At 68.2% G+C, this 27,902-nt stretch overlaps 2 protein-coding genes across 2 annotated transcripts; both read left to right on the forward strand.

The window, feature by feature from the left end:
- Positions 1–727: 727 nt before the first annotated feature.
- Positions 728–3,786, forward strand: ATP5F1D (ATP synthase F1 subunit delta). Its single transcript, XM_048288307.1, has 5 exons — positions 728–877; positions 1,666–1,819; positions 2,175–2,256; positions 2,667–2,799; positions 3,659–3,786. Exons 1-4 carry the CDS (start codon positions 743–745, stop codon positions 2,791–2,793), a joined length of 498 nt encoding a protein of 165 aa, XP_048144264.1. The 5' UTR covers positions 728–742; the 3' UTR covers positions 2,794–2,799; positions 3,659–3,786.
- A 12,110-nt stretch (positions 3,787–15,896) lies between these two features.
- Positions 15,897–27,546, forward strand: MIDN (midnolin). Its single transcript, XM_048288223.1, has 8 exons — positions 15,897–15,977; positions 17,917–18,142; positions 19,157–19,244; positions 19,542–19,604; positions 24,205–24,591; positions 25,068–25,200; positions 25,314–25,619; positions 26,766–27,546. Exons 2-8 carry the CDS (start codon positions 17,925–17,927, stop codon positions 27,026–27,028), a joined length of 1,458 nt encoding a protein of 485 aa, XP_048144180.1. The 5' UTR covers positions 15,897–15,977; positions 17,917–17,924; the 3' UTR covers positions 27,029–27,546.
- The last annotated feature ends 356 nt before the right edge of the window (positions 27,547–27,902 follow it).

The following is a 27,902-nucleotide window of genomic DNA, read 5'->3' on the forward strand; positions in this document are numbered from 1 at the left end:
GGGCTCCATCGCCGCCGCTGCGCTCGGTGCGGCGGGGCGGCCCCGGGATTTATGAATGAACCGGAGCCGCCCCCGCGCGGCGCGGGCGTCACGTGGGGACAGGGGCTGCCCCAGCCCTGCCTGCACCAGCCCTGCCTGTCCCCCCACTGCACCCCCCTGCTCCTCTGCCTGCCCCACAGCCCTGCCTGTGCTTCTGCCTGCGCCTCCTCCCGCACCCCTGCCTGCACCTCTGCCTGTACCCCTGCTTTTATTCCTGCCTGCTCCAGCCCTGGCCGCACTCCTGCTTGCATCCCTGCCTGCACCAGCCCTGCCAACACCAGCCCTGCCTGCACACCTGTCTGTACTACCCCTACCTGCATCCCTGCCTGCACCAGCCCTTCTTGTATCCCTGCCTGCATCCCTGCCTGTACCATCCTGCCTGCATCCCTGCCTGTACCCCTGCCTGCCCCATAGCCCTGCCTGCATCCCCGTCCCACCTCCCTGTCTCCCTCCCTGCCCCGGAGCCCCCGAGCCGCTGGAGCACGGCCGGACCGGGGGCCGGGGGTGCTGCGGCCCCTCGGTGCGGGGGCGGAGCGGGGCCCCCCCCGCCCGGCACCACGACACACGGCAGGCGGGGAGACTACAACTCCCATAAGGCTATGCGGTGCAGCATGACGCTTTTCCTCCGCCGGGCGGCGCGCGGGGTGCGCTGGGAGCTGTGGTCCGGCGCCGTCCCGGCCTGCCTCGCGCCGCCGCCGCCGCCATGGCCGCGATGTTCTGCGCCCGCCGCCTCCTCCGCCTCGCCCGCCCCGCGCTGCCGCTGCCCCCCGCCCGTGGCTATGCCGAGCCCGCCGGCGGCCCCGCCGCCATGGCCTTCACCTTCGCCTCGCCCACACAGGTAGGCCCGCCCCGGTCCCGGTGTCCCCGCCGCCACCTCCTCTCCCGGTGCCCGCTGAGGGCCCGGGGCGGGCGGGGCGCGGCCGGTGCTGCCGCCCCCGCGGGGCTGTCCGTGCCCGGGGGGTCTGCGGTCCCCGGAGTCCGGCCGGGCTGTCACGGGGCTGTCACCGGGCTGACCTTGGCCCTGACCTCGGGCCTTGCCCGCCTGCCCCGGGCGCTCGGTCCCCGCCGCAGCGCTCCCGGGGCCTGCCCGAGGCCGGTTCAGCCCTTCCAGCCCCGCTGCTGGACCCGCTGTGCCTGCCAGGCCCGGCCCCGCCGCAGCGCCGCCGGCCCGGAGCGGTACCCGGCCGGTCCGCCCCCGGCGGGCCCGGGGCTGTCCCCGGGGCAGGGCGCGGGCTGGCGCTGGGGACAGGGACAGCCCGGCAGCGTGGGCCGGAGCGGGGACGGCAGCTCAGGGCTCCCCACGCGCTTCCCAGGCTGCTCCCGGCTGTGCCGGCGCCTCTCGCCCACTCCCGACTCCGTGTCTCCATGAGCCGCCTCCCCGCCGTGCCCCTGGGAGCTGGGAACGCTTCCCCACTGCCTTTGCCAGGACCTCTCCTCCGGAGCCCGGCTCTGCTCCCACCCCGTGCAGGTGCAGCCTGTCCTGGGCACACCTGGGCGTGCCGAACCTGCCAGGAGCTGGGAGCTGGGCTGCTCCCTCGGGATGGGCTCTTCCCTGGGCTCTGCAGAGCCGCCACTCTTCATCCCCCCCATCCCTGGTGACCGTGCCCCTTTGCCCTCTTCATGCAGGTGTTCTACAACGGTGCCAGTGTGAAGCAGGTAGATGTGCCCACGCTGACCGGCTCCTTTGGCATCCTGGCATCCCACGTCCCCACGCTCCAGGTGCTCCGGCCGGGCGTTGTCACAGTCCACGCCGAGGATGGGACGGCCACCAAGTACTTTGGTGAGCGAGGCAGGAGGAGCTGGGCGGGAAAGGTGTGCGTGGGGATGGTGTTCTTGGCGCTTTCACAAGGGAGGCTCTGCCCATCCGGGTGTGGCCTGGTGCACTTCCAGGGATTTCTGCTTTCCCAGCCTGCCAGGGGCTCCTGGAAGCTGCTCTGGGAGCCGTGGGCTGGGGTCAGGTCTTGGTTCTGCTCAGGCTCTCTGGGAGCATCCCCTGCTCCAGCTTCCCATGGGATGGGAGCCGAGTTCCTGAATGTGGGAGTCCCTGGAAATGTGACAGGAGGGGGCCGAGGGTTTGTTTTGGGAAAGGATGGTGGGGATGCCAAGGCTGACCCACCCCACATTGTGCCTCGCAGTGAGCAGCGGCTCTGTCAGTGTCCACGCCGACTCCACAGTGCAGGTGCTGGCAGAGGAGGCAGTGACCATGGACATGCTGGATGGAGGGGATTTGCTCCCCTTCTCTGCTCTGGGGTGCTTGTCTTGGGAGCTTCCTGTGCCCAGAACCCAGGGTTGTGTCTGACCCCCACTACCTTTTGGGATCAGAGGCTTGGGGCTCCTCCTTGGTGAACTCTCTGGAGAGAGGGAGCTCTGCAGTCATAAATCTCCATGCTATTTCCCACCCCTTGGACAGACACTGACCTTGTCCCCACCCCCAGAACAGCTTTTCCCTGCTGATAAGGTGTCTGGAGCCAGCACAGCTGTGTCTGTAGCTCTGTGGGGCTCCAAGTCAGTGGGTCCTTGGCATCCATGTGAAGGGCCAGTGGCTGCAGGGAGGAAGGGAGGGAGGGAAGGACAGTCCCCTGTCCTGCACTGTCTCCCAATGACACACGTTCCTTGTGCCCTCATGTCCAGACGGCGAAATCCAACCTGGAGAAAGCTGTGTCAGAGATGGCAGCAGCATCCGATGAAGCTGCTAAAGCAGAAGCTCAGATTAAGGTAGAAGCTAATGAAGCCCTGGTTAAGGCTCTGGAGTAAATCCAGGTGAGGCTCACCTGCAGCCTGGCAGAGCACCCAGACCTGCTCTAGGGCCTGCCGGGCTGGGCAAGAGGATCTGCCTGACTTTTGGGAGCAGTGACACCACAGCTGTCACTTGCCAGGGTCAGGCCTCAGCTCTGGGGGGGCTCCTGGGGGTCCCTGGCCCAGAGCTGACCTGGGACTGCAAGATGGCAGCGGGCTTGGGCTGGGCTGGGTTGGGCTGTGGCACTGTGGGGTCCAACCCTGACACTGTGGGGTCCAGCCCAGCCCTCAGGGTCCAGCCCATCTGTCACACTGGAGTTCAGCCCTGACAAGGGTGGGTGGACGGTGCTGGGACAGACTGGGAGCTGCAGTGACTGCTGGGGCCTCGCTGGTGCCCCGGGTCCCCACTGGGACTGGCCATGCCTGGGGACAACTCGGGGGCAGAGGGGGGATGCTGGGCCCCACAGAGAGAGAGAGTACGTGGCCTCTGCCCCACATGCTCCCACTAAAGACAAACAGCTTAAGTCTCAGGGGAGGTGAGGCCAGGCTCTTACCTTGTGGCCTCTTTTTGCTCTGCCCTGCTCAGACTGTGCCTCATCCCTTCCCTTCCCACGTGCTGGCAGTTGGGAACTGCTGCACCGTGTGCTGTGTGGGGCTGTGAGTCACTGACAGCCTCCAACGGGCTCAGCCTGGAGCACAGGAGGGCACCAGCTCCTGCTCTCTCCTGCTCTCTGGTCCGGGTGCTCTTTGATCCCTCAGAGCCGGTGGCTCGTGTTTACTCACAGCAGTTGAGCAGCTGGAGTGGGGCCAAGCCCTGGGATTGGGATCCATGGCCCAGCCGAGCTCACCCCGCGCTAACCTGACCCCACTTTGTGTTTTGTAGGAATCCCATTGTGGATGCAGAACTCCCAGCCTGTCCCTGTTCTGCTCCCTGGTTGTACAGTTGGAACAGGACAAATGGAAGCGGAGAAATGATTCTGATCAATTAAAAGGAAATGTGACCCCCTCTCATGGCACGTCGCCTTCTTTCCAGGCAGCAATTGCAGCCGGAGCCAGGAGCAGCTCCCAGCTCCTGCCCCAAGGCAGATTCACCCTGGAAGGGGTCCCCAGCACTGCCCTGGGGTTTGGCTGGGCATTCCCCAGAGGAGATTCACCCCCAGGAGGTTCATCAGACAGGTTTATAACCCCCTCCCTGTATTCCAGCCACCTCCATCTCAGTAACCACTTGGACAGTGGGATTTCAGCAGCACAGGAGGAGCACAGGTCTGGTCCAGAGCCGTTGTGTCCCAACTCCAGTTCTGCCTCAGCCTCCCGGCTCCGGCACTGCAGGAATCCACGCCAGCCTGGCTGTTCCGGCACGGTGCTTCTCACAGCTGGACAGCAGCTGCCGGCCTCTGCCCCATCCCCTGCTGCTGCCAGTGGCACTTCCCCTGCTCCTGGAGACGGGCTTGGTGTGGAGAGGGAAGCAGATGCATGGTGGGAATCTTTCCTGCTTCCGTTCATGCTGGGGGTGGCTGGAGCCGCTCTGCTGAGCTCGGGGCGAGCTGGGTGCAGCCTCTCTGAGGAGGCCACCTGGGGTTCCTCAGGGCTCCTCACAGCCCAGGAAAGCAGGAAGGGCTCGCCGGGCCACGGCGCCGCTGGGAAGGGGCGGGTTTGGGCAAGGGGATGGCTCTGCCTGTGCCAGGCATCCGGGATGTGTGTCCTGTGTGTCCCTGCTGCACCAGCTGCTGCCGGGGCCCCTCGCTCCGTGCCACCCTCCCACGCCTTCCCAGAGGGATTTTGGGTTTCCACTGCTGTGCAGAGCTTCCGTTCCTCCCTCTGCGTCGCTCTAATCCCCTTTTGCCCGCAGTGTTCCAGCCCGGGAAGGCGTGTTGGCTGCCTGTGAGGTCAGCGCTCGCCGCTCCGGCCTCCCGCGGGCCCCGTGCGGCTCCCGCCGCTCCGTGCTTGGAGCAGGGCACAGCTATTTTTGGCGCTGCCACCCAGGATGTAATCTTGGCTGCCTCCTCTTCTCACCGCCACCTCCTCCCCCTCCTCTCGTTCACTCTGTCTTTCTCTCCCCCCCCTTCACAAGTGATCAAAAATAGAGCCTGTGGTGTTAAATTTCTCACTCTGTGGCTTATTAAAAGCCTCCGAGTGCCTGACGCGGAGCCTATTTGAAGCTCAGCCGACTTCCAGCTCCTGAGCTGCTCTAGTGCCTTTTCCTCTTCCCCTCTCGTTCCCTTTTTTTTTTTTTTCCCTGAAAGGTCAGACATTGCACCGAGCATGAGCAAAGCTTCAGAGTCAGAGCTGTGCTAATTAAAACATCTTGGGAATTACTGGGGCCGGCCGGCTCCCTTCCCTCTGCTGCTGCACCTCTCTGTCCCCAGCTGCTATTTCGGCTGCGTGAGCCTCCCCCGGCACACGCAGCCGCGCTGACGGAAGGTGGCTGCCTTGGGTTTTTCATCTAATGGAAGAGCGTTGGCGAGGCCGGGAAGCTGGGGAAACGGCCAGCTGCTATTTTTAGGATGGGAAAAAAGTGTCTCCGTCAGCGTCCTCTCACCAGCTCTTCCCACTGCCTCCCGCCAGCGCCGGGGGAGCTGGGAGGGGGGGGCTGAGGAATCCGGTCCTGCCCCCCTCGCAGGGTGCCCTTGGCCGGGTGTTCCATGGCCTGACGCCTGCTGGGACTTGTAGGCTGCGTTTGGGGGGAGCAGTGAGGGGCCCTTCCACGTCCAGAGACCGTGGGGATGGGGGCCTTATGGGTGCAAGGACAAGGCTTTGTCCTGAGCCAGGACGGGAGCAGCACTGGGCAGGGACTGTGGGTGCCTGGCTGGCGGCATCATAGCCCTGCTCACCCTGAGCTGCACTTTTGGGGATGCAGGGCCTGTGTGGATGATTCCCTGTGCTCCTCCACGCTCCCAGCCCAGCCTGCTCCCTGCAGGGACCCCCCCCACCTCTGCCTCCGGCCCTTCCCCTCCCTGCTCGTTATCTGGCTCTGCAGAGCCACGTTCTCCTCCTCCCCTGGCTCCCGCTGCCCACGCCGGAGCCACCATCAGTCACATCCTGCTGGATGCCATGAAAATGGTCTGACTCGGTGCAGGAGATGTGTGGCTGCGGCTGCTCCAGAGGCAGAGCCCTTTCCTGCTCCCGGTTCTCTGTGCAGGTGCTGCAGGGATGAGCCCAGCTTGGGGGAAGGCAGGGAGGTGTGGATCATGATGTGAATCAGCAGGTGACTCTCCCTCCTCCCTACACCAGCCTGGACTGTGACACCAGTGTGGCACTTTCCTGTCCCTGGAGTGCTGGCACCTGCCTTGGGCCACGGCAGCCTCTATCCGTGGTTTCTGCCTCTTTTTGGGGTGGTGGGTGCCGAGGTGCCCCTGCCTTTGGGTCCCTGCCTCTGCTGGGGCCATCCAGGACCGGGAGCATCAGTACAATGTGGTGGAGTTATTCCCGGGAGCCTGGGACCTGTTTGCCTCCGGCTTTGGGCTGGGGCGTGGTGGGTGTGAGAGGGGAAGGGCTGCCCGGAACGTGGTGGGAGCGGGGGCAGGGCTGGTGTTGTCCCCCCTCCTCCCCTTCCACCCAGGGCTCTCGCCCATGACTCGCATCCTCTGCTGCCAGATGGAGGGTGGGGAGCGGGGCCGGGAGCGCTCGGAAAGTGAAGCATCACGGATTCTGCCGGCGGCGTCGCTTCTCCGGGGGATGATTTCCGAGACGGGCCAGGCTCTGCCAGGCCAAATCTCCCGGTGCTGGCGGCCCTCCCTCCGTTTGGCCGCGTGGCATTTCCCCGTCCCACCCAGTCCCGAATGCAGGCGAAAGGTTCCAGCTCTCCTCTCTCTGCAGGAAAAACAACCCCAAACCCCACCGCAGCCCCAGGAAGCCCCGCTCCCGCCGGGCTGACTCATCCGGCAGAGCCGCCCCTTTCCCTGCCCAAACCTTGGCGCGTTGGGGATCCTGCCTGGCCCTGCTCGGGATCCTGCCTGTCCCAGCTGCTGCCCGCACCATCGGTGCCCACCCTGCAGCATCAGGCTGGGGGTACAGAGGCTGCCCCCCATCCCTCACACTACCAGGGGCTGCAGGATGTTGCAGCAACTCCCCGAAGTCTGGGGACCCCCGGAGTGCCAGGCAGCTCCCTGCCTGTCCCCAAGGCTCTGCAGCACCTGGGTGCAGACTTGGCCCTCTCCCACCCCCAGGCCTGTGGGTGCTGCCGCTGGCCCCGGCGTGGGAAGGTCAGTGGAGGCTCCACACGCTGCCAGCACAGCCCGGAGTGTCCTTGGGCCACGCTGCCCTTGGGCGGCTCGAAGGCCAAATCCTCACAGCTTCCTTAGAATGGGGAGGGGGGGAGGGGGGGGGGGAGCTGCTGTAATGATTAACCCGCCCGCGTTAATCGTTCCGGCCGGCAGCCTTTTTCCTCTGGGTTTCCAGCTCTGGAAAATGCTCCTTTTCCGACGCCCTCCCACGCACGTGGCCCCGCGGAGGGAGCGTGGCACAGCTCAGGGAAAAACCCTGTGGGCAGGAGCAGGACCTGGCTCGGGGTCTGGCACCGGGATCTGTCCTGGTGGGGCCCCTCGGTCCCGGTTCTGGGGGCGCTTTGCCTGCAGATGGTGGCGGAGCCGTGGGGAGCGTCACCCCGGCGGCCTCACCCCCAAAATCCGGGCACAAGAGCGAGCGCCGGCAGGCGTTGAGGAGGGCGGGTGTTGCAGCCAGCACGACAGAGCTTGTCATGCTGCTCCCGGGCCAGCAGCCCCGGAGCGCCGCGCCAGCCACGCGGCAAACCTTGGCCCGGGGCGCGTTCTCTCGTGGGGAAACTGAGGCACAGATGGGGAAAGCCACTTGCAGGCTGGGGAGAGTGGGAACGGGACATGGGAATCTCAGACCCTGCTGCTGTGCTTGGCGATTCCACCCCTGTGGGGGAGCCCCCCGGGAGCTGCCGGAGTCAGGCAGGGGGCGGCGGGGGCGGCGCGTTGCCCTGGGGGTCCCAGGTGCCTTGGCAGGGGCTCGGTGCCCTGTGACCACGGGCACGGCTCTCGCTCGGGGCGGCCTTGGCGGCCACTCGCACTCGGCTCTGCTGGAGGTGGCCCAAAGCCGTGGGGGGCCGGAGGGGGTGCGTGGCCCTGTGCTGGGGGTTCCAGCAAAGCCCCCTCCCACTGCCTCCCGGCCACGGCCATGACCCACGCGGGGCAGGGGGAGCCCGGGGAGGAAGCGGCTGCCAGCTGGGCTCCACGCCGGCTACAAAGGCGGCCCAGAGAGCCCAGCGGAATGAGGTGGCACTCGTCCAGGTTCCCACGGTGGCCCTGGTGCAGAAAATACACCCGGAGCTGGTGGCGGTTGCCACAGCGATGGGCTGGGTGCCATGCCGTGGAGGGGGGCATGACCCTGGACCCAGGTGTGCCGGCACGGGACCCCGGTGCAGGGCGGTGGGAGCTCCGTGGGGTGGTGGAGCCGGGCGCTGGCAGGGACCAAAGGCTCCTGCCCCGGCTCCCGCTGCCCCCGCCCGCCTTTGATGTGCCGGGACTTCGCCCTTGGTAAAGCTGGGAGGTTCCCAAGGAGTTCCCAGCTGGATCCTGGCATCCAGCACCCAGGTGCCCGGTGCAAGCCCCCCGTGAGCCATGGGGCTCCATCCGCCGCTCGGTTCCCTTTGCCCCGCTGCAGCCGGGGGCTTGGAGCCCCCGCGGGCTGCCCAGTTCCTGGCGGGGCCGGGAGGAAGCGGCTGCAGCTGGTCCCGGTGCTGGGGCTCTTCCTGGAGGGGCTGGCGCCGGAGTGGGGCTTGGGGTGGAGAGGGAAAGCCGGGGGGCCCGGGGCCGCTGCCCTCCAGGATGCCCCGGCATGCGGCAGGGAGGGGACGGCAGCGCTTCCATCCCCATTCCCTCAAAGGCCACCCCTCCGCCGGGTATAAATAGCAGGATTGAGGCCTGGCGTGACACTGGAGTCACTTCTGCCACCACCACCTTGGGTGTCCCCCTCCCCCCCCGCCCCGCCGGACCTCAATGGGGTCATTGTGCGCCGCGGTCCCGCAGGGCACGTCCTGAGCAGCTGCTGGGCCTGACCCCGCCTGCCTCCCCCACGCGTCGGGGGCACCGGTGGGGCTCGGGGGTGGCACCGGTGGGGCTCGGGGGTGCCCCCGCGGGGTCCCACGCAGGGTGGGGGCACAAACCCCCCGCTCGCCCTCCCCTCAGCAGGCGAGGGCCAGGCGCGGGTGGGCGATGGCTTCTCGTCTTCCCCGTCCCCACCTGGCCGTGCCGGCCCTGCTGTCCCCTCCCTGCCCGGGCAGCGCCGGCAGCTGCTGTGGGCTAATGACGGGGTGTGCCCGCCCGCCCCGGGCTGCGAGCGGCGCGGGAGGCTCCTGCCACCCAGCAAGACGGGGCCAGCCGGGCGCGGAGCTTTGCTGCCGCAGCCGGCGCGGCCACACCTGTGTGGGCTGAGCGGACCCCGCTCCCACCCGGCACCTGCCCGGCCCAACCAGCTCCTTCGCGTCCCGGCCGCCCGCGGACAGGCCGCTGCAGGCAGGGCCCCCCGGGCCAGGCAGGTGCAGGAGGCAGGAACACCCGGAGCGCTGGGGGCACGCTGGGGGCCTGGAGGAGCCGGAGCTCCGGGTGCCCGGGAGCTCTGGGGACTGGAGGGGCTGTGAGCCCAGTTGTGCCCGGTGGGATGTCCCCGTCCCTGCTGTCCCCTCCTCGCTTCCCCACATTGTGTCCCCCGTCCGGCTCCACATCCTGTCTTGGCAGATGCGCCGCGGCCCCGACCCCGGCCGGCTGCAGCCCCTGTGTCTCGTGTGCCAGGTAGGGCACCCCAAAGTTGCAGGGTCCTGCCAGGGGGCTGCAAAATGCCTCCCCCCAGTTCCTGCAGGCTCCTGGGGGGGCGTGGGAGGGGCAGCATCTCCTGTGGGTAGGAACCCATCGACAGGGACAGATGTGAAGTGCTGCAGCCGCCTGCGGATGTGAGTGGGTGGGTTCTGGGCAGGGCTGCCTCCCGCGGGCCAGCACCGGCCCAGGTGGCCACGGGCTCCGATGGAGCTGAAGGCTCTTTGGGGAGCCCAAGGTTTAATGAGGGGCTGTCGGACTCTCTCTGATCCTTCCGCCCATTATCTAATCGGAGCAGTGCATTTAAAGGCCACAGTGCAGGTGAGTCACTTCCCCAGCCGGTGCCTCAGTTTCCTCACAGGTCCGGCGCTGGGATGAGCTGAGCCCGGCTCCTCATAGCGTGGCTCGGCGCTGGGGAATGCGGCACAGTGGGTCCGGCCCAGGGCTGGATTCCTCCCTTGGCTCCTTGTGACACACCTGGACCCCGGGCATGGAAACTCCCTTGAGCCCCCCAACCTGGGCAGGGGGCCCCCTCCAGCCGGAGAGTCCGGAGTGCTGGGACATCCCGACACCGGCGTGTCTGGAAGTGCTGGGCGGGGGCACCCACACTCCACACACAGCAGCTTGGTGGCACCCGGCCCATGCCAGCGCCACACAGGGTCCAGCTCTTTTCCCTGTCAGGATTTCCTGCTGCTGTTCCCAGAATGGGCCGTGGCCTTGCATCCGTGGGGTGATCCCGCACAGCCGTCAGCCGGGAACCCATCAGCACCGGTGCCAGGCACGGGAGAGGCAGCAGCACCAGCGATGCCCCGGTAGCCCCCCCGGTGCTGGGAGGGCCGGGCAGGCGGCTTCATCACCGTAAACAGGAACTGCGGCCGCGGGGGAGCGCGGGGGGCCGGGAAGGGAGGGGGAGCCTGCGCCCATGGCCGGGGTGTGGGAACGTGGGTGTGGGAGCGTGGGCGGGGGTGCAACACCCACCGGGGCCGAGCGAGCCCGCGGGAGTGTGTGCACACGCACGGAGCTCGTGTGCCGGTGTGCGGGGTGAGCGTGTGTGGCTGTGCACACGCGTGTGCCCGTTCGGGGTGAAGGCGTTGCACTTGTGTGTGAAGGGACAAGGCCAGGAGGAAGTGCCTCCTCCCATCCCCATCCCGCCCGAGTCGAGGTTTCATGGGGCACATCCTGCCTGCATGGATCCTGTTCCTCCTTCCCGGTTTTGGGGGTCAGGGGGTGCCAACCCTGCAGAAGGGCAGGGACAGCACTGGGCCCACACCGGGGCTGTGTCTGCCCCATCCCGTGCTGGGCTGGGGGGGCTGCCAGCCCCCCACCGACCCCCCAAGGCGATGGAGGGTGGAGAGGTGCCCGCGGCCCCGCGCTGGCACCGCAATCCCCGCCCAGGCGAGGTTCCCGCATTCCTGAGGCGGCTCCGAGGGGAGCCAGGGGCAGGCGCGGGGCGGGAATGCCGCGGCGCTGAGTGTGCGCCCGAGTGTCAGCGCGTGGGGCAGCCCGGCGGGACACCCGCCCCACGGCCCCCTCGCTCCCCCGCCGGGCACCGGCATCCCTGCTGGCATCACCCCCGGCTCTGGGCACGGGCTCGGGATCCATCCCATATGGTTCTGCCACCCTGTGTGCGGGCATTCCCAGGACTGGGGATGACGCCTCACAGGGCGAGCCCACGGTGAGATCAGAGGGCTGGAGGGTGATGGGATGGGTTGGGATAGGGTGGGATAGGATGGGATGGGATAGGATGGGATTGGATACGGTGGAATAGGGAGTTACTTTCCCTTGTGTTTACAAGCCTGGGTCACTCCAGGAACAAGGTTCAGTGTGTATCCAAAGAGGCTCCCAAAATCCTGAGTCCTTCCCCTCCCCAAGGCTGGCAACTTGCTTTAAGCATTTGTAATAATAATAATGATAATAACAACAATAATAACACCGTCAACAACAGCTGAGCTGTCAGCTGACTCCTGGAGCCGGGATTTAAAGCAAACCAAGAAATGTGGCAGCGTCTGGGAAACAGCCGCTGGCGCTGAGGGAGGGCTGTGGGGGGCCAGGGGGCACAGGGGGCATGGGAGGTGTGGAGGATCAGGGCTCTGGTGCCTCTTGGTCGCAGCGGGCAGGGTGTCTGTGCCCTGGGTCTTCTCACCCTGACAGTTTCCCCCCCTGTGTTTCCAGGGCTCCCCAGGCACAGGAGCCAAGTCCTGCCCTATTTGGGGGGCCTCGGCCCCTGGCCTGTGCCCAGGGGAGTGTCCCATTGGTGGGCACAAGCTGGCAGCGTGTGCCCATGGTACTGATGGAACCACCAGGACCTCTCCTGACTGGAATTCTGTGACTGCCAAAATTGCCACACCAGCACCAGCACACGGCTGGGGGCAGGATGGGGTTCAGGGGGCACCAGGGCTGTGGGGGCAGAGGGACAGAGGACATGGAGCAGGACAGGAGGTGGCCAGGGATGGGGTGCACAGTTCCCCTTGCTCATCCCATCACGACTCCAGGATGAATCAGGGCTGGGGCCTGAAGCTCTGCTTGCCCCCAGCTGAGGGGGCCATGGGCAGGGAGGCGGCGAGGCCAGGGGCTGGGAGCCACTGGGATGGGAGCAGGGACTGGAGTTCAGCGTCCTGAAGGGGCCCGTGAGCTCAGGGAGCCCAGAATAGCCCTGGCCTCACCGTGGCAGCAGGGCCACGGCCCAGCACAGCCAAGTATGGTTTCACACCTGGGCGCTGCTAAATCCAGAGGGATTCGCCATCCTTCCCGGGGCCAGGGCCAGGTGGGTGACAGCCTCTGGTGACTCCCCCCAGCCCCAGCCTCCCGCAAGAGCCGACTCACCCTGGGGTCTGGCCTGAGCCATCCAGCCTGTGCTGGGGTCCCCCTGCTCACCGTGTGCCCAGCCCCCCAAGAGGGGCTGCCTGAGTCACTCCAGGGGTGACTTCATCCCTGGGACTCCCCAGGGCCAAGGCCAGAGTGGTGGGCAGAGCCCCTGGGAGTGTGGGGTGCCTCAGAGCCAGGGCATGGCGAGTGAGGCCAGGCAGGGCCACTGGCTCCGGCTGCATCGGGCTGGCAGCTGGAGTGTCCCCAGGCTGTGACGCCCGGACACTCTGCCAAAGGCCACCAGGACACGTCCCCGAGAGCTGGGAACACACAGAGCCGGTTGTGTGTTTCTAAGGCCACGCCTGGGTGTTTACAGCCCCGCCAGCGTCACCGGCACAGGCACCGCCGTCTTGCCCAAGGACATCCGCGCCCGCCACGAGGCCACCCCGAGCCCGGCATGGTGGGGGGTTCTGGGGGGGGGGGTTCCGGCGGGGGTCCGTGCCCAGCGTGGTGTCGGGAGGGTGGGATCAGCAGCTCCTTACTCACGGCAGCAGCCGTGGCTCACCTGAGCGCGCCGGGCGACTGAGTCACCGCTGCCAGCGTGACTAAGGCTGAGCCGCTCGGCCCCGCGGGGCTCGGGGGACGGGGAGGGGGCGCCGAGACCCCCGGCCCAGCACCGCTCCCACCGCGGCGGTGCCTGGTGGGCCGGGCCGGGCCGGGCGGGCGGGTGGAGGTGCAGTGGTTCGGCTGCACCCTCCTGCCGGGGTGTGCCCCGCATGATCCCGGCCGCTGGCCCCGCGCCCGTGGGAACGCTCCCACTCGCTGCGGCAGCTCCATGCGAGGCCCCAGCTGGGCACCGCGGGCCTGGGAGCCCCTTGGAAGCCACGGGATCGCTCCCCTCCTCAGGCTGAGGGAGGAAAAGGATTCTCGTCCCACCTGGGTCCCCCCCAGGCTGCAGCCCGGCGTCTTCTGCAGCCGCAAGAGCGAGAAACGCCCCCTCTCCCCTCCTTTCCCCTGCTCTCTCGGCTCCGGAGCCGGCGTCAGCTCTGCCCTAATCCCGTGACCCCGCGCCTGCGAGGGGAATGCAGAGACTTGCGATAAAATCCCCCGTTTGCCAAAGTTGTGGAATCAGCCAAGAATTCAGTCCAAAAGGGGGGCGGGCGGGGGGGGGGGAAGAGAGAGAAAAGAGAAAAGCTGCTGCTGCCCGGGGCTGGTGGGGGATTTCCCCGAAAAAGGAGGGCTGGGAATTCCCTTCCTTCGAGGGAGAGGACTTCCAAGAACCAGCCTCCAAAAGATTCGGGGCTCCCAGCTGGAGCTGGGGCCGGCAGGACCGTGGGACACAGAGGAGCCAACACCACGGTCCTGCCCTGGCTCTGCCGTGACACCGGGACATGCCCGGAGGCCAGGCCCCGTGGGAAGTGTCCCGGTGGGACTCGGGTAAGCCCCTCTCCTCCGCCCCGCGCTGCCCTCCCGGGTGCGTGAGCCTCCGCGGGGGCTAATCCCAGGGCCCAGGTTAGCTAAGCGGATTGCGGGAGCTGCGTGTGGCCTGCAGCGGGATTTGTGTAGGTATTTGCTCGTCGGATTGTCTTTCCCCGAGCTGCTCAGCTGTGCGGGGTTTGGAGAACGCTCCCTCTGGAGACGCAGGAGCCTCGGATGCCGCGCAGCAATTATGCCCAAGTCTGCCTGTAATCTTTAACGATTTATTCCCAGGGCAACACAATAAACTAAACACACAAAATCCAGGCTGCTGGGAATCCTGGGATCTCCCAGCTTGTGTCTCTGGAGGCTCCAGATACCTTCAACCATACTGAAATCTGCACACACTTCCTGAAGCACCAACTCCTGGAGTCATGGGATCGCCGGAGGAGATGAGCTTCCTCCCAGGAAGGAGATGGAGCCGTGTGAGGAGGGTGGCGACTGGGAAAGGGGCTCTTCAAGGCTGCCAGGATGTGGGGAGATGCCCTGCCCTTGGGGCATGGCTGCTCTGCCAAAGAACCCAAGCGGGCCACACTCCCAGCCACGGGCACAATGTCCCCTTGTCCCTCCCCACAGATCGGGGCTGGGAGCTGGGAGCTGGCGGCCAGACCCTGCTCCCTGCGGGAGTAGCTCTGGTGTGACACCTTGTCCCCACCATGGCCCCTCCTGGTGCACAAACCTGAGCTGTGGCGGGGCCAAACCTGCCGCCCTGGCTGTCCCCTCTCCTCGCTGCTCCAGGGCCTCACCCCGCACAGCCAGCTGGGGATGTGGCCCCCCAAGGGGCGGCTTCGCAGGCCCGGGGCTCCGCAGCTCCCGGGGAGAACAATGGCGCATCCCTGCCCCGGCCCCTCTCCCAGGGACAACAATGGCAGGAGCCGGAGTCGGAGCCGCCTGAGCTCATCTCCCCCCGAGAGCCTGGAGGGGGCTGGGGCGGGTGGGGGGCCGCGGGCTGCACCACAAAGGCTCCTTCCCAGCCCAGCTCGGTGCCTTGCACATGAGTGGCCTCGCTCCCACCCAGCCATCTGCACCCACCCCAGGGGAGGCTGGGCGGGAGGGACACAGCGGCAGCATTTTGGGGATTCAGAGAGCCCCCCCTTGGCTCCCGGTGCTGCTGTCTTACGGGTCGGGTCTCCCCACTGCAGACCGGCTGCCAGATCCCCCCTCCAGCTGCTTTGTGTCTCGGTGTGCCAGGGCATTGTCTGTGAGGGCGAGACCCGGAGAGGCAGCCCGAGGTCACGAGCATCTTCCCAGCACCCTCCCTGCGTGCACGGGGCACCCGCTGGCCCGGGAGGAAGCAGCTTCTGCGCCGTGGCCCCCGGGGCATTGCCCCCCAGACCTGGTGCCCACCAGCCCGTTTCTCCCTTGCTCTAAGAAACCCTGTGGGGCTAAGTCTGTGTCCTTGATGGGAAGTGGGTGGTGGTTGGGCAGAGGGAATCCCTGGGGGAGGAATGGCCCAACCTTGTTATTAGACATCAGAGAGTCTCGATATTAGACATCACTGAGTCTCCACGGGCAGTACCAGCAGCTTTGACGCTCGGCTCCCAAGGAGAGCTCAGCCCATCCGTTCCCTGCCCACGGACTGACTTTGACCCCGGTGACGGGGCACCCGGAGGGGGCGAGGTGTCCGGTCTGTCCCCTCTCCACGGCCCGTGGGGGGCTGGTCGCCCCTGCCCTGCCTGGTGCGGCGGCAGAGCCGGGACCCTGTTAGGGGCTGAGACACCCCCGGGGGGCTGATACCGAGATTAGGGGACGGCGAGTCGGGATCCCGGGAGCAGGATCCGAAACGAGGGGGTAGGGGCTGGGACTCCGGGGGCAGGACTGAGACCCGGGGGCAAGGACCGGGACCCCCCGCGGGAGCAGGTGCGGGTACCGCCGGGGCCGGGGCCGTGGCCGTTGCCGGGGCCGTTGCCGGGGCCAGACCGGTCCCTGCCCCCGCCAGGCTCCACCCCGGGCGGTGCGGGATAAAACTTGGGGCACCTCCCCGGCAGCTCCGCGTCAGGGCTGCGCTCGGACCGGCTGCAGCGCTCAGGAGGTGACACCGCACCGACCACCACCTCCCCCCGGGACGTTTCTGGGGTCTCTCTCCCTCTTCCTGCCACCGGAGGCAGCTGAGCTCCCGCCGCGCCGGGGTCCGCGGGGCCGTGTTCGGTGAGTAGAGCCGCGCGGGGCCGGTGGAGGTCCGGGTCGGGCTGCGGGGGGGGGGGATCCGCAGACCGGGGCCGCGCTCTCTCGGTTGCTTTCCCCGGAGCGGGAGGGGTGGCCTCGCTTTCCCGGGGCTCCCGGGGAGACGCACGGCAGAGCCCCTCTTCGGTTGTTCGGGAGCTCTGCTTATCCTCAGAGACCCTCCGTGTCCTCGGTCACTTGGAGCCTTGCCTGCCTCCGGGGAACGGGAGCTGGGTCGGTTCTCCTCGCTCCAGCTGTCGGGACCCCGGTGCGCCCGCTCGGCTCCCGCCTCCTCCCGGGGAGCGGCTTCTAACCCCCGAGACCCGGCATTCCGGGGGGGGGGACTGCTCGGGCAGGGTCTCTCGGTCCCGGTGGGAGAGCAGCGGCCCCGGGGCGCAGCGCGGCTGGGCCGCCCGGTCGCTCGGTAAGGGCCACCCGGTGTCTCGGTAAGGGCTCCCCGGCGCGCCGCCGGTGCGGCCCCCGCGGCCCCCCCGGGCGCAGGAGGCGCGGCGGGGCCGGCAGAGGGCGCCCGCGCTTTGCTGACTCATAGCCCCCCCCCGGTGCGGGTGCCGGGACGGGGCCCCGGGGCTGCGGGGTGTCCGTTCCACCCCCCGGGCGGCGGCAGGCGGGGCTGGGGCCGCTGGGGCGGAGGTTCCAGCTGCGAAACTGGGGGGGGGGGGGGGGGCAACAGCGTTCTGGGGGGAGCAGGGGGTTCAACCCCTGATCGGGACAGTTCCCCGTAGCTGTAACGGCGTCACCGGGAGGGTGACCGGGCGGGTGCGTGTGACCGGGCGGGTGTGACCGGCCGCGGGTGACTGTGCGTGTACCCCCCGCCCTTTCCGCCTCTGTGTCCCGGCGTCACTCGGCTCCAGGGGCTCCGGCTCCCGCCCGGCCCCGCGGGCAGTCACCTCCCGCCGCGGCCTCCTCCGGTGCGGGGGCCGCTCACCGCCCCCGCCGCGGCGCTCCGGGCGGCCGCCTGCCCGTGTCCCGCGTTCACCCCTCCGCGGCGCCCGGACCTCGCACGCCAACCCCATCGGCTCCCCGGTGAGGGACGGCCCGGCGGGTGCCCAACAGCGCCGGAGCCCGGCCGGACCCCCGAACCCCCCGCGCCCCTTTGTTGTGCGCCGGGATTATGAATGGCTCCAGGCGCGGCGCGAGGGCGCGCGGGGGGCGGGGCCGGGGGCGGGGCCACCCGGCAGCGTGGGCGGGAGGAATCCGGCCGGACCGCCCCGCCCACCGGGCCACGTGGGGAGCCTGCGCCCGCCTCCCATTGGCCGGCACCGCGGATGTCTGGGCGCTCGGCGCCCTCCCATTGGCCGCGGCCGCCGGAGGAGCCGGAGTGAATGAGGGCGAGGCCCCGCCCGCGGGACGTTGCTACATTGTAACTTCCCTCCCCCCCCCCCGGTGCTCCCACGGCAGCGCGAGCGGCGGCCGGTTCGGCGGGTCCGGCCCCAGAGAAGGGGGAGCGAGCGGCCTCCCCGCCCCTCGCCGCGGCCTCGGGCCTCACCCCGCCCCCAGACACCCCGCACCGAGAGCACAGAGCGGCGGCGAGGAGAAAGAAAGGAGGCGGCAGGCAGGGGCAGGCAGCGCCGCTTCCACCGCCCCCCTTTCCCGCGGCAGCCACCGGAGCGGGGCGAGAACGGGAGATTTTATATTTTTTATTTTTATATATATATATTTTATTTTTCTCTGCCCGGGCCGCGGAGGGCACGGCCGGTGCAGCCCTGCTTGGGGACCCCCCCTCCTAGCCGCCCCCCGCCTCCTCCCGGCCCCCGCCCGAGGCCTCGCCGCGCAGCCGGAGCTCCCGTGGGTCCCGCCGGGCGTGTGGCGGAGCGGGCCCCGCTCCCTCCTTTGTCCGCTCCCGCCGCCCCCCCCGCCGCGTCCCGCCGTCGCCCCCCGACACCGACCGCCGCTGCCCCCGCAGGTCGGCGGATGGACCCGCAGCCCGGCGCCAGGAGCTGCAGCCGCGGGGCTCCCGCCTGCGAGGTGGGGCCGCCCGAGCCCCCCATGAACCTCTACATCCACACCACCACCGGCACCCGCTATGAGCTCTCGGTGCCCGCCGAGGAGACGGTGGAGGGGCTGAAGCGGCGGCTGTCCCAGCGCCTCAAGGTGCCCAAGGAGCGGCTGGCGCTGCTGCACAAAGAGAGGTACGGCACAGCTCGGTACGGGGGGGGTCGGCGCGGCTCGGGAGGCCGGGGGTCCCCAGCCCGCGACAGCGGGGCTGGGCGCGGGGGCGGCCCCCTCGCACCGGGCTCGGCACTGCACAAAGGCTCCCGCCCCCTCCCCCTTCTCGGCCCCATTCCTGTGCGGGGCGGGGGGGGGGGGGGGGGCAGCCCGGGGGGCCGCGGCGGGGGCGAGCGGGGGCCGGGCCGGAGGGAGGGAAGGAGGGAGGGGGGGCTCCGGGGCGGAGGGAGGGAGGGGGGCGCCGGGCCGGGCCGGGAGCGCGGCCGCCGCCCCCTCGCCCGGCCCTGCCGGGGCTCCTTTGTGGGCGGCGGGGCCCGGCCGTGCCCCGGCCCTTTGTTCTGGGCTCAGCCCTGGCGGCGGCGCGGCCCGGCCCCCCCTGAGCCCCCAGCGCCGGGGGCGGCGGGGGGGGCCTTTGTCTGCCGGGGGCCCGGGCCGAGGGGCTGCGCACCCCCCGCGTGGAGCGGGGCCCGCGTGGGGCCGGGCTGGGAGTAACTTGGAGAGTCTTTCCCGGCTCAGGGAGGAAGGTGGGGGACACATGGGGACACCACATCCATCTGCCGGCACCCACGGGGTTGGGGGAGCACGTTCCCAGTGCTGCCTCCCCCACCTACGCTGGTCCCAACTTCTCTCTAACCGCCCCCCCAGTGGGCAGGTTTCCTGTGCCACGAACCCCGTGCTCCCAACCCACCCCCCCCCCCCCAAGCTCAGCTCCTCTCTGGCCCCCTCAGCCCTGCCCCGTGCCCAGGGCAGGGGTGCCCCACACCGTGAGTTCCCCCGGGGAGCAGCTGAGGTGCCAGGGTCCCCTCTTGCCTGTCAAGGCTTGGAATTTCTTGGGGTAGGGATGCTTGGGGGGGGGGATGTTGGTCCCCTGGGAGCAGCCAGACTTGCAGCTGGTGTCGTCCCCCCCCCCTCGTGTGTACCCTCTGGGAGGGCTGCCCGACCCGCACTGACCCCGCTTTTGGCATCTCCCCCCGCAGCCGCCTCAGCTCTGGCAAACTGCAGGACCTGGGGGTCGTGGAAGGTAGCAAGCTGACACTGGTGCCCACCGTGGAGGCCGGCTTGATGGTGAGTGGCCTTTTCCTGCTGCTCCCTCCATCCCTCCCACTCGTCCCTGTCTATTATTAAAGCCCCGGGCAAGGATGAGGATGTGATGTGCTGGCAGCCCCGCGGCTCTGCTGCCCCTGCTCTCGCTGCCTCCTCAGCGCTGGGTTGGGCACGGCAGCAGGTTTAGTATTTCACTCCTTTCTCAGGGCTTGTGTAGAAATAGTGGAAGTGACATGTCATCCCTCCCTCCTGCTGCAGACGCCCCCTCCTTCGCTGCATTTGTAACGTTAATCCCCCCCCTCCTCCTTTTTTTTCCAGTCCCAGGCGTCCAGACCAGAACAGTCGGTGATGCAAGCTCTGGAAAGCTTAACTGAAACTCAGGTGAGGGGCTGGATGCCGGGGCAGGATGGAGACAAAGGCGGGGGGCGGGTGGGGGAAGGACAGCTGCGGCCTCACTTTGCTTCTCCTCCCAAAAGCTTTGGCGTTGGTGCCTCGCTGAGGTTTCACCTTCAGCAGGGCTGGGAGCGCTGAGGGTGGTGCCCGGGGCGGGCACCGTCACCCTGTGCAGCTCTGGGCTCAGGGAGGTCCCACGCCGCAGCCTCACAGCCCAAACAAGCCGGGAGCCGGGGAGGTGAAGTGACTCACTCAAGGTCACGCCGCAGGTCGGTGGCAGAGCAGGGCGGCTCAGGGCCCTGCCCGGGGGTGTGGGGCTGCAGCCCCCCCCAGCTTCTTACCCCAGGGTGCAGGGACAGGGCTGCCCATCTGCCCCACAGCCGTGATGGGTGTTGAGGGAACTGGGGGCTCGTGGGGCTGCAGAGCCCGGCTTCCCCCCAGCACCCAAAGAGCTCTTCCCCCTTTCCTTGGAGCCGTCCTTGGGGGGTGCAGATGGCCCGTGCTGGGGTGTTCTGGCCCTCTCGTTGTCCCTTGCTCGGTGGCCTTGTGCTGGAGGGCCAGGCGCCAAGGAGGGGGCGCGGAGGGGGCCAAGTGGGCGGCGTTGGTGGGGCTGTGGTTGAATCGCTGTGGAGTTGTTGGCAGGGTGGGAGGTGGGCGGGTGGGGGGTCCTCACTGCTGGGGGGTCTCAGCTGCGGGGCGGAAGCGTTCCCAGGGTGGGAGAGCCGTGGGTGAGCCGTGGGTGCGCACGCAGCCGCCAGCTCCTGCCGCGAAGGTGGAATTTACCCCCAGCCGTGCAGGCCCCGCTCCTTTGTTTTCCGTCTCTGTTACTGCTGTGAAACTCTTTCCTTCCTTTTTCTGGCCGGTGCTGCAGCTTCGGGTTTTTAAGGGTTGGGTTTTTGGGGGTTTTTATAACGTGCCTTGCTGAATTCTGGGAAGGGGCTGAGCCCCATGCGGTGCCAGGGCTCAGAGAGGGGGCTGGTGGGGGCACAGCTGTGCCTCCTGTGGGGATGTGGCGAGGCTGCCCTGCCCGCAGGGACTGACCCGCAGTGCCCTTGGCTGCCCGGGGTGACCTTGACTTTTGGGAGCTGGTTTAACCCCATGGGGGCCAGCGGGGTGAGCTTGGACTGGAGCCCTGTGCCGGAGGCTGCTGGGGTGCCATGGAGGGCTTGCAGGGTGCTGCCCATCCCAGCTGGGGTGCAGAGCTGTGAGAGGGGGCAGCCTGGCCCGGGGGTCACCGTGCACGTCTTGGCCTCAGGGCTGCAGATATTTCTGATGGGGCTGCGCAGCTCTGCTCTGGTGTGGGATGGACTGGGGAGCCAGGAGCCCGTGCAGCTCAGGGTACCCCCCTGCACAGGGCTGTGGCTCCCCCACACCGAGCACAGCGGACGGAGGAGGGTGGGTGGGCTACGGTCTGGCGCTGGCTGCGGGAAGCGGCTCCGCACCTCCCTGCCCACCGCAGGTTCCTCCGGTTGGTGATTCAGGAAGCCAAGGCTGAGCAGGAGGAACCGCCAGCACCTGGGGGGCGGCGGGGGGGGGCAGGAAACCACTCCTCCCATTCATGCTTTGCTGGGCTCTGCCTGCGTCACGCAGCCTCCGGAGCACAGGGAGAGCTGAGCCGCTTCCTCTGGGGGCGGCGGGGGGGGGGCCGGGGCGCTGCCACCCCCTCCCCAGCCTTTGGGGAAGTGGCTGCCGGGCACGGGGGCTTCCTGGAAATGCTCCTGCACTTCCTTCCTCCCCGCATGGCTGCCCCCGCTTTCCAGGGATGGCAGGCGTTCGGTCCCACTGGCTCGGCTCTTCCTTCCCCCAGTCCCTCTGCCCAGCAGTGGTGAGGGGGGGGAGCAGAGGAGGGGGATGACACATCCTGCTCTTCCAGGGCTGCGGGAATGTGGCCGGGGGGCTCTGGCCCTCTGCTCCCGTTGGCACAGACAAACCCCTAGGCACCGACACAGGTGGCTGGATGGGGGGCCCAGCTGGAGACCCTGCAGGGGCTGGGGAGGGGGACATTTCCTGCTCCCCTTCCTCATCCTTGGCCTGGCTTTGCCTTTGCCATCTGGATCTCCCAGGATGGTTTCCTCGTGCCTGTTTAGGGGTGCTGCCTTCCCCATGCGGGGCAGGGGCTCACCGGGGGCAGCTCCTGCTCTCTGCCAGCCCGGAGTTGGGGGCCCGGGGGTGTCTGGGGCTGGGGGCTGGGGTGACGCGGGGCCAGGCGTCGGAGCGAGGCGGGAATGCGGCGTTCTCTGAGTCATCGGCGTTTCTGAGAAGCAGCTGGGAGACACTTGCCCCATCCCTGCGGGCCCCGAGGCCGGTACAGTGCAGCCGAGCCCCCCAGGGCTTGGCAAGGTCCCAGGGGACCCGTGAATGCGGGGACTTTGGGGGGCTCAGTGGCCCCAGCCCCCTCGGCGAGGCTGTCCCAGCCCCCGCGGCGGAGCCGGCTGGGAGGGACGGGGTCCTCCCGGCGTGGGCGGCCGAGCGGGCGGCTGGGTGGGACGTGTTTGCATTGGAGCGGGCTGGTTTCGCCGGGGGGGGGAAGGTTGGCAGCGGCGTGGGGGCGGGTGCTGGGAGCCCCGGAGCTGGGGCGCCGCGGGGACCGGGCCGGCTCCGTGCCACGGCCCTACCCCGGGGGTGCCGCCGGAGGCCGTAGGACCCCCGCGCCTGGGGATGGAGGGAGGGGTTTTGGTGCTGCTGGGCAGCGCCGGCAGCACGGGCCTGGCTGGGTTGGGGTGCTCTGGTTTCTCCCAGCGCTGGCGAGGGGTCAGGCAGGGCAGGGGTGAGTCAGAGGGAGCGGGAGGCGGCCGCGGGCCCGGCTGACGTCAGGGGGCCCCGGGAGGTGCTCTGGGCTCCCCCGGGCACACCTGGGTGCAGAGCCGGGGCTGGGATGCGGCTGTGGGGCTGTGAAAGACCCCGCTCAGGAGCCCAGTGGGAGCAGGACCCAGCTGGGTCATGCATTGGTGAACGGTGTGTGGACCTGGTGTTGGGGTCCGTGGTGTCCCGGTGTGAAATGTATCCCCTGGAGTGGCTCAGAGAGCAGCAGCAGGGCTGGGGTGGCCCAGCAGCCGTGGGGGGGCTCCATGCAGGGATCCGAGGTGGCCAGAACTGGGATGTGGCCAAGCAGTGGGAATGGGGCTGTGCCAGCCTGGCTTGAAGCCATCCAGGCTGCTATGGGAAGGGAAACTGAGGCAAAGCCGGGGGCTGGGGTGACGCTTTCCCGCGGCCAGGCGCTCTGTGCACGCACACGCGTGTGCACACGCGTGCCCATGTGCACGCCCGCCGTCCTCTCCCGCCCCCGAGCCCCGTAACCTCCGTGTCCAGAGCTGCAGCGTCTCCTTCCTGCCCACCCCTTCCTCTGCAGCCTCCGCCTGACACGCTCGGGGCTTTGCTGCTGGTATTTTTAAAGCTGCTTTTCCCACGGCTTCTCAGAACCGGCCTCCGCGGCAGCGGGGCGTGGGGGAGCGGGGCCAGGGCTGGGGGGGCCCGAGGGAAACCCCGCTCTGCGGTGCTGGGGATGGGGGGGTGCTGGGTCTCCTGGGGGACCCCTCGATGGCTGCACCCCAAACGTGCTGTGGGGTGTGGGTGGTTGGTATCAGGAGCTGCACGTGACAGGCTGGGAAAGCTGGGCCCCTCATGCCCTGGAATAGTGAGGGGGGTGGAAGGGGGGGATCATCCCCATTAACCCATCTGGGCTGGCAGGGGTGAGGGGCACAGCCCCCCCTGCAGCACACACGAGGGCAAGGGGGGCTCAGGGGGCTCATGGCTGCCCCAGCCCCCCCTAGAACATGGGGCGGTGCTTGGGGGGCTCCCGTGTTCCCTGGCACAGCTGCCAAGTGATTTATGCGTCTGAGAAGGGGGGCTGAGGGGTGTGAGCTGGGGGGTGGCAGGTGTTGGGCATTGGGGGCCCCCCACAGCTGCAGCCTGGGCAGGGTCAGGCCCTGGCTCTTGTCTCCGCGCTGCAGCTGCTCCATCACCTGCCGGAGCTGGAGCCTCCGGGCTGGGCAGGGCCTGTCCCCCACCCCCAACTGCCCTGAGGGGGGGAAGGAGGGCAGGTGGGCTGCACTGCCTGAGTCACAGTGGTGGGCATGAAGGGACCCGGCATGTCCTCACCTGCCCCCTCCTCTTCCCCCTGTGCCAGCAGGGGCACCCCCTCGTGCTCGGAGGGGGGACACCCCTCCCGCTGGCCCTGGGCTGGCCGGAGCAGCAATGCTGGCTCTGGGCAGTCCCAGCTGCGGCCCCTGCCTGTCCTTGTCCACCGGGATCAGCCCTGGGGAGGGGCCAGGCCACTCAGTGGTGGGGAATAAAGGGCAGGAAGGGCAGAAGGAAGAAAAATACCCCCTGGCACCGTCAGCTGACAGAGCTGGCACCGGGCTGGGGTCGTGCGGGGACAGCAGCCAGGCTCGCCTGCCAGCCTGGCATGGGCGAGGGCCTGGGAGGGGCTGTGGGAGTGGGGTCACCCCTTCTCTGCCCCAGTGACCCATCCCTGTGCCCATGGCAAACCTGTGGGGGTAACCACTGTCCCCAGCTTGGCACCAGGGGGGCAACCACCGCCCCCCTGCTCGTGCCATGGCTGATGAGGGTCCCTTCTTTCTCTCCCCAGGTCAACGACTTCTTGTCAGGCCGGTCCCCGCTGACCCTGGCCCTGCGTGTGGGTGACCACATGATGTTCGTGCAGCTGCAGCTGGCGGCTCAGCAGAGCACCGGGCAGCTCCAGCACCGGCACCTCATCGCCAGCCGCGGCGAGGCGGGGGCCAGCGCCAGCCCCCACTGCCGGACGCTGCACGGTGCCAGCGGCTCAGGCTTCGCCCGCATCCCCGTGGTGCCCACATGCCAGCAGAGCCCGGCCCCCAGCCCCGCGCCCGCCGCGCCGGCCCCCCCCATGTACTGTAACGCCCCTCACGCCGCTCCCGTCACCGCTGGGATGTTCCGGTCGCACGGGGCCAGCACGCAGACGGTGAACAGCAGCGTGGTCTCCTCCTGCTCAGAGGTGAGTCTGGGGGTGTCCTGGGACACTGGGACCCTTGCTTTGGGAAAGGGGAGTGAAGCCATGCACTTCTCAGCCTGGCCGTGGCGATGCCTGGCCTTGCCTCAGTTCTCTCGTGTGTGGAAATGGGTTGTCCCCAGTCTGGTCTCCAGAATGTCCCCAGGTCCCAGGGAGGGGCTCAAGGACGGGGTGTAACCCAGGCTCTTACCCTGCCTGTCCTCACACCCTGTCTGTCCCCATGGGTGGGCAGGAGCTGCTGCTGTTGCTTCTCTTTTCCCCTCACACGGCACAGCAGGGCAGGGGGGCTGTTGGGACCCCCAGGGTGGTTCCTTGCATGCCACAATAACTGGGACTGGTGCCTGCTGCACCTGCTCTGTCTGGGCTCTCCTGACCTGGTTCTTCATGCGGAGGCAGGAGCAGGGCTGTGTGCCCCACCAGACCCCTACCCCGAGGCTGATCCCATGTTTTCCCCATCCCAGGTGGACTGTGGCTCCCGCAGCAGCAGCTCCCCAGGCAGCAGTCCAGCCCCCTCAGCCCGATCCCGCAAGCCCGGGGCGGTCATCGAGAGCTTCGTCAACCACGCGCCTGGGGTCTTCTCAGGGACCTTCTCCGGTACGTGCTGCTGAGCTCCCCGGGGGCTCTGGGGCTGGGGGGATGTTGGGGGCGATGGGATCTTGGGGGGCTGCTCATCTCACACCCACCTCTCCCCTTCCCCCCCCCCCCAGGCACTTTGCACCCCAACTGCCAGGACAGCAGCGGGCGGCCGCGGCGGGACATCGGCACCATCCTGCAGATCCTCAACGACCTCCTCAGCGCCACGCGACACTACCAGGGCATGCCCCAGTCCCTGACGCAGCTCCGCTGCCAGACGCAGTTCTCCTCCTCTTCTTCCTCCTCCTCCTCCTCCTCGCCGCCTGCCTCCCCGGACCTCGCCACCAAAACTACCTCAGAGCCGCTGCCGGCGGCCGCCGCCCCCACCCTGCACCCCGTAGTCCAGTGCCAAAGCCAGATCCGGATGTGCAAGCCCAGTGGTGAGTCTGGCTGCCTCCGAGGCAGAGTCGGGGTTTGGGCTCGGCGCCTCTTGGGGGTCCCTGATTCATGGCCAAGATGAGCAGAGAGGGGCTGGGTACTGGATGATTGACAGGTGTTAGTCAAGGGGGCGGCATGTTTGGGGACAACCAGCACCCTTGGGGACCTGGGGAGGTCCCCCTCCCACCTTGCATTGCCATCTCTGCCCAACCCTGTAGGGACAAAGTGTCCCGGTGTGGGTGGGGGTGCAGGGGAATGGCAGGTGGCTGCGGTGTCCGTGCTCCCCCGGGGGCTCAGGGCCTGTCCCCGCTGTGTGAGCAGAGGTTTTGGGGTCACCCAGACCCGGGCTCCCCCTTTCCAAACCCGTCTCCCCAGACTGGGGGTGAGGGTGGGCCTGGCTGGGGGGCCTGTCTGGGGCATGGTGGTGGCTCCCCTGGCGTTTTTGGGTGCACACCTGTGAGCCCCGGGGCCGGAAGGTGTCGCAGGCGCCTGCCCTGGATCCCCTGTGATTTGCTTAGAGGAAAGAAGTGAAACCACCAGTGCTGGCCCGTCCCCCTCAAGGTTCACTCTTCCTTCTCTCCTGGCCAGGAGTGGTCCAGGTCCCCACAGGGGGTGGCTCTGTGCTGGCTCCAGCCCCTGGTGACATGGCTGGGTCTTCCAGGTCTGCGCCCAGCTCTGCTCTCTCCTGGGACCCCTCCCTCTCCATCCAGGGAGATGGAGGAGGTGTTGTGGTGGGGACCCAGAACCCCAAAAAAGGGCTGTAGGCCACTGGGGACCAGCCGGGTGCTGTGGTGGACACTCTGTTTTTGGGATGTCCAAGGGACTGTGCCATGGGGGACTCCGTGACCCCCCCCAGGATATGAGTCAGGCCACCCTCCCGTAACCCCCTCACCCTTTTCCTATGGCAGGGCACCTGCTACAGGGGTGTCCATGTGCCTGTGCCATGGGGGGCTACCTGGTGGGCTGTGTCCCCCCAGCCACGGATCAGGGAACCATGACCCCTCCTTCTCCATTGCAGGGGACAACCCTGCCTGTTACAGGGATGTCCACATGTCCGTGCCACGCGGCGCTGCCTGGGGGCTGGTGTGTCCCCCCCATGGCATTGCACGGCAGCCCCTCGTGACCCCTTTTCCCCTTTTCCCTTGCAGGGGACCGGCTGCGGCAGACGGAGAACCGGGCGACGCGCTGCAAGGTGGAGCGGCTGCAGCTGCTGCTGCAGCAGAAGCGGCTGCGGCGGAAGGCGCGGAGGGATGCGAGGGCTCCGTACCACTGGGTGCCCAACCGCAAGGCCGGGCGCACCAACAGCAACAGCAGCGTCTCCAGCGAGGGCAGCCTGGACCTGGACTTCGAGGACTCGGTCTGGAAGCCGGAGGTCAAGGCCGAGATGAAATCCGAGTTTGTCGTAGCATAGAGAGCCGGGGCCCTGGGGGACTGTGCCGGGGGGTCCCGCTCGCCGCCCCCGCTGCGGGGGGGCAGTGCCGGTGTCACGGGCCGGGCTCCTCGAGTTTTGCTGTCTCCTGCGACCAGACGCCGTGGGCCGACCCGCGTGTCGGGGGGAGTTCCCCACCCCCTGCTCGGTGGGGTTTGGGGCGATGTGGGGGGAGCAGCAGGAGCCGCCCCCTCCCTGCAGCCTCCCCAGCCGGGGGGTCCCAGCACCAGGGGGGCACCCTGGGGCGTATCGAAGCTGCTGCTTTGCTGTGAAGAGGGGCACAGCGGGGTGGGCTCTGGCCCCACCTTGTGCCACCCCCCCCGGTGCAGGCAGGAGGAGATGAAGTCTCTCTCGGAGGTGCTGGAGCCCCCCCGATTTGGGGGCCGTTTGTTTTCCTTCCCTTCTATATGTAGCATTGCTCGGCTGCGGGGCTGGGCCCCCCCGGGTGGCCGGGGGGACACGTGTGCCTGGGCCCCACTGCCGCAGCCCGGGGAGGGGGGACGGGGGTGGGGGGGGCTTTGTTTTGTGGGGGGAGGGGGGTGTTAATTTTGTTTGGGGAGGGAGAAGCCAAGGCGCCTTCCCTCCGCGGCCGAGCCCAACTTCCGAGTCGCTGGACTCCTTCCCGCCCGCCGCTTGGGTGGTTGGATTTTTTCTTTTTTAACTTAAAAAAAAAAAAAGGAGAAGAAAAAAAAAAAAAGAAAAAAATCCCTGAATAAATAACCCCAAACTCGGTCCCCGGCCACGGGGCCGGTATTTATAGACATTAATGACCCGACTGAGCCAATACTGACATAGTCTTCATAGGCCGTAGGATCCTTTTTCTCGTCCGACTTGGATTTTTTTCTGTCAGGATCTG

This window comes from Corvus hawaiiensis, chromosome 28 (assembly GCF_020740725.1).
Source record: "Corvus hawaiiensis isolate bCorHaw1 chromosome 28, bCorHaw1.pri.cur, whole genome shotgun sequence".
Taxonomy (NCBI): Eukaryota; Metazoa; Chordata; class Aves; order Passeriformes; family Corvidae; genus Corvus; species Corvus hawaiiensis.